Source organism: Arachis duranensis, chromosome 4 (genome assembly GCF_000817695.3).
Source record: "Arachis duranensis cultivar V14167 chromosome 4, aradu.V14167.gnm2.J7QH, whole genome shotgun sequence".
Taxonomy (NCBI): Eukaryota; Viridiplantae; Streptophyta; class Magnoliopsida; order Fabales; family Fabaceae; genus Arachis; species Arachis duranensis.
The window spans coordinates 94,455,118-94,460,621 of record NC_029775.3 but is presented as its reverse complement, the minus strand read 5'-3'; the positions used below and the strand labels follow the sequence as shown (position 1 = coordinate 94,460,621).

The 5,504-nt window shown below is 33.6% G+C and overlaps 1 protein-coding gene across 1 annotated transcript in view; it reads left to right on the top strand.

The window, feature by feature from the left end:
• Positions 1-5,270, top strand: part of LOC107484942 (AMP deaminase-like) — an 8,547-nt gene extending 3,277 nt beyond the window's left edge. The window contains 12 exon segments of the mRNA XM_052260601.1: positions 458-525; positions 632-780; positions 1,200-1,261; positions 1,760-1,873; positions 2,078-2,218; positions 2,878-3,030; positions 3,451-3,504; positions 3,583-3,693; positions 3,772-3,945; positions 4,024-4,104; positions 4,553-4,651; positions 4,770-5,270. Of these exon segments, the coding sequence (XP_052116561.1) occupies positions 458-525; positions 632-780; positions 1,200-1,261; positions 1,760-1,873; positions 2,078-2,218; positions 2,878-3,030; positions 3,451-3,504; positions 3,583-3,693; positions 3,772-3,945; positions 4,024-4,104; positions 4,553-4,651; positions 4,770-4,838 (1,275 nt within the window). The 3' untranslated portion in view covers positions 4,839-5,270.
• Positions 5,271-5,504: the final 234 nt, after the last annotated feature.

Sequence of the window (5,504 nt, the reverse complement as noted above, 5' to 3'; positions counted from 1 at the left end):
AGTTATGAATTCAATTTTCAAGATGAATGGTTTTCTTTTAGGCTGCTGTACTGGATAAGTATGTACCATCAAAATGTCGGTGTGTGTATATTTAACCAGTATGCAGTGGGACAATTGATAACTCACATGTAGGCAATTGTTTTGCTTATTAGTGCATGCTTCTTTAGTAAGTGTAAAAATGAAATGCCTTACATGTAAAAGGTTTCAGTTTACTATGGAGTTCAATTGTTCAAAAATTACAAGAGTTCTTAGAACATGCAAATGATTGATTGATTTCATGAGATGCACCAGTACAGATGATATTCATGCTTGCAAGTTACAAAACCAAAATATGATATGCTATGCATTATGTTATGCTCTTTCAGTTCTGGATACTGTGACTGATAATCTTGGAAACTGGTATACATTGCAATGATTGGATACTCATTACAACCTCTATAATTTTAACTTCATTCAGGTTGTAATATTTCGAGATGGGACATATCTCACATTGAAAGAAGTTTTCGAGAGTCTGGATTTGACTGGGTAACAACTTCTTTCTAATGCATACCATAATTATAATTTCTAATTGAATTTTCTTGGCTACATCTTAAAATAACAATTTTTTATTTTCAAATTGCTTTTTGAGCAGATATGATCTCAATGTTGACCTTTTGGACGTTCATGCAGACAAGAGCACATTTCATCGCTTTGACAAATTTAATCTTAAATACAATCCTTGTGGGCAAAGTAGGCTGAGGGAGATATTCCCACAATCTCAAAATTGTGTCAAACTTTTTTGTATTTTTTATTTTACTAAATATTGCTTCAGAGGCATCACATCGTTTTAGTGTTCTTCAGAATTGGATCATTAATTTGCTTTAAATATTGAGTTACGGGGTTCCTATTTGGGAAATTTGTATCTGTGATTAAAATGGGCTGGTTATTCTTGAAGGAGGTTCATAATTCTTTGAAGTTGGAAGTTTCATATATTTATTGTGGTCTTTGCATTTTCAATTGGAAATAAGCAGCCAGGCTTTGAAGTCAGTTTTTGAATTATATTTCCAAAAGCAACTATGATTGTGGATTGGTATAGTAGTAGAAGCATCAGAAAAAGAATACCGGTGGTTGTTGGGAATCAGAACTCATTTGCATTAATTCTAATAATTTCAAGATCATCTGACTCATTTTCATAATGTCATTTGTGTTACACCAAACAGGTCGTTTCCTTGGTGAGGTGACAAAGCAAGTGTTTGCTGATCTTGCGGCCAGTAAATATCAGGTATTTTCTTAACTTCATCTATATGTTTTCCTCTATTATAGTCTAACAAAATGTAAAATTCATGTTAGACTGCTAATTTTCTGTGCTGGGTCTTTCAAATTTGTGCTTCTTGTCTTATACACCCTAAGATTCAGCATGGTTTTACTTTGGTGAGTCATGCAGGTTAATGTGTTAAATTTGCCCTTGCTTCCATAATCATGTCCACTTATTTTGTTCTTCCCTCCACCCCACATTTTGTACTCACAATAGGTTGAAATGTTCATGAGGATTGTACTTATAGCTAGCTGTATTTCATTCATGTCGAAAACCTTTTTGTAACTGATGATAAAAAAAATTCTCACGTATATTTTATAGCATTGAGGGGTAATAGAATTTATTTTTTATCTTTATAACTTACTATAATCTTTCATCTCTTGATTTCTATTTCTGTATGCTTATTCCCTTTGAAGTGGGTGCCAAATGATTCCGAGCTTATTGCTTTGCATGTATTGTTCACAGATGGCAGAGTACAGAATATCAATATATGGGAGGAAACAAAGTGAGTGGGACCAACTAGCAAGTTGGATAGTCAATAATGAACTGTATAGCGAGAATGTTGTTTGGCTGATCCAGGTATTTATTTATTTCACTCCTTGATTACTATGCATAGTAGTTCTTGTTTAGTTCAGGAGTTTTTAGATATATACTTCAGTTTTTGTAATTATTCTTTTGCCACATCTCTTAGGAGTCTCTATTATTTATGACATTTACCCTTTTCTCTTTATTGCTAATAGATTGTAAAGTGTAGCTAAGTAGTTTTAAAAAATTGTCTTGCAGCTTCCAAGGTTGTACAACGTGTACAAAGAGATGGGAATTGTGACCTCATTCCAGAACATCCTTGACAATATCTTTATTCCACTTTTTGAGGTTACTGTGGACCCTGATTCGCATCCTCAACTGCATGTTTTCTTGAAACAGGTTTGATAAGATTTCATTTAATTTAAATTGTTAAATAGTAGTCTGACTTAGGCTTAATTTGGTAAAACTTTTACTTTTCAAAAGTAGTTTATAAAAGGTAGCTTTTAAAAGTTAGCTTTTTAAAAGTTGTAGCATCTGCGTTTGGTAAATTAAATTAAAAATGACTTTTAATAAGCATAAACAACAAGTGCGTTTGGTAAAATAACTTTTAAAATTTAAAATACTATAATAGACATTAATGTAAGAATTAAATTTGAATATTAATTAATGTACAAGGTTATATTAGACTTTTTAATTTTGATAAGCACAATTCAACTTTGAAAAGCTCCTCCTTTGGTGCTTTCAAAAGCACTCCTAACTTTTAAAAGTTGCAAGTATAAGCACATGAGCTTTTTATTTACCAAACGCAAAACGAAGTGCTTGCTTTTGAAAAGCACAAGCACCTCTCCGAAAAGCTTTACCAAACCAAGCCTTAGGTGCTAGCTTTGCTTTGTAATTTTAAGTCTCGCCCACCCGAAAAATTATTTTAAAAAAAGAAAATAAAACAAAAACAGATTTAGACACAGATATTTAATCAATCATGTTATTGTTTTGTAGTGCTTTTCTTGTGCAATATAGAGCCGTTGCCCAGTAATGAGTTTTTGTTTATGTATGTTTAGGTTGTTGGGTTGGATTTAGTGGATGATGAAAGCAAACCTGAAAGACGGCCAACAAAACACATGCCTACACCTGCTCAATGGACTAACGTATTCAATCCAGCATTTTCATACTATGCCTATTACTGTTATGCCAATCTTTACACCTTAAACAAGGTTTGTAATGGTTTTTCTTAAACAACTTCATACTTTCGTCAATTTTTGATTAGCTGTTCTAGCTATTCACTTCACCACAATAGAAATCAACTCCCTTTGTTGACAAGGAGAAGAGTAAACAAGGGTTCACACTCTTTTCTTTTAAATACTATGTTGCATAAGTTGCAGACCTCTTGATCATATTGTACCAAAACCATTACTATATATATTTATTGTGTTGCTTTCTTCTTTCCTTAGTCATCCATGGATTCCCTTAGATGGCCATACTAAGATTTTCTGCTTTTATTCGTAATGAGCATCCAGAAACCCCCAACTAAAAAACTAAAAAACAAAAGAAAGAAACAATAATCATAGTGAGCATATAGGTATCTAGAATTTGTTTTGACACACCAAAATTTGACATAATGTAATATTTCTCAGCTACGTGAGTCAAAGGGAATGACAACCATTAAATTCCGTCCACATTCTGGAGAGGTAATTATTGGATTGTAATTTCTTTTGTTTGGAAACTTGTTAGTTGTATGGGTCCCTGATATATCATGTTTGATGCAGGCTGGTGATATTGACCACCTAGCTGCAACCTTTCTTACGGCCCACAACATTGCGCATGGAATCAATTTGAGAAAATCTCCTGTTCTTCAGTATTTATATTATTTAGCTCAAGTATGGTTAATTTTCAATTGATTTTTGTTTATTTAAATTTTTTAAGTGACTAATTGGTTATTGTATATTTGTTATCAGATTGGACTGGCAATGTCTCCTCTCAGCAATAACTCCCTATTCTTAGACTACCATCGAAATCCTTTTCCAATGTTCTTCTCACGGGGATTGAATGTTTCACTTTCTACCGATGATCCACTCCAAATTCACTTGACAAAGGAACCATTGGTTGAAGAATATAGCATAGCAGCTTCTGTAAGTTACATATTTCATTCTCTACCCCTTTCTCTCTCTATGAGCAGGCATTGCTGATAGAACACAATTCCTCTACAGGTATGGAAGCTGAGTGCATGTGATTTGTGTGAGATTGCCCGCAATTCTGTTTATCAATCAGGTTTTTCACATGCATTGAAGGTAATCTTAACTTGAATTTGGTACTCTTGTGAATAAGTGAAAAAAGCTGAGATCTTTGCTGTGGCCTAAGTATGGATGGTGAGAAGTGTCATATGTTTACAGTGAGCTCTTCTAGGAGAGCATTATCCAATACTCAATATCATTCTTGGTATTTTAGAATTATAAAACTTTTAACATCATTATTTGGATGACACATGAATCCTTGTTTATATTCAAGGAGAGAATATGATTCACTGAACGAGGATAATACTACATAACTGCAAAGTATGAACTACCAACTTAATTCAATGTTATACTTTGATGATATTGTTGAAATACAAACTTAATAATCACTTAAATCATTGCTTGAATATAGTGAAGAGACAAGAATGATAATTATACATACATGGATACAAATATATTTTATATATACACATACACAGAAATTCATCAGCTTTTCTTGTGGCAGTCACATTGGATAGGTCAGGAGTACTATAAGAGGGGGCCAGATGGAAATGATATTCAAAAAACAAATGTTCCACATATACGGTTGGAATTCCGAGACATGGTATGATTTCAATGAATGGGTGAATTCAATATTTTAAACTAGATTCTTTTTGTGCTATATAAACAAATTAGGATAGAAAATTACGTTGAAGCTATGTGTATAATTGCTGTCCTTGCAGATTTGGAGAGATGAGATGCAACAGGTTTATCTGGGCAAAGCCGTCATTCCTGAAGTAGTGGACAGATAGATAATATGCCAGAGGCACATAGCATTTGTATTTGGCTCTTTCTCACTTGCTCCATAGAATGATTGAACCTGTTGCCCTTAGCCCACATTACCCACCCAGCAATCCAGCATAAGGTTTTAGGCTTTTGGCACGCACAAACTTAGGCCGAAGGCATTTTGGTTCGAAGAGTTTGGACCTGAGACAGAGTATATATGTATCCCACATGATGTCCTAGCTGCGCCATGGATCAAATCAATTTGGTGCTGTAAAAGTGCTTTTTCTTTTGTTCCTTTGGGGGCTAGAGTGAAAAGAGTGGGGTTGCCAATAATTGCAGGTGCATTGATCAGTGATGCTTGTTGCAGTTAGTAATATATGTGACATAACATACGCAGTTGAAAGAGAGGCATCCAGTCTCAAATTTTGATTCCAATTTGTTTATAGGGTGTTTTTTCATTGTTGGTGTATGACTATAAGAGGGCCTCAATTTTGGCATTGTGAAGTACTGAAGTGTATCAAAATTACTTAACAATATAACTAGATAACCCAATGAAACCTAAAATCACAACAAAACTTTGTTTTTCCTACTCAATCCTTCCCTTCAAATTCCCTTCAAATTCAAATTGGTTCTGGTTTAAATTAAAGTGTTCATCTAATTCAATCCAATTAAAAATTGATCAAAATTATACT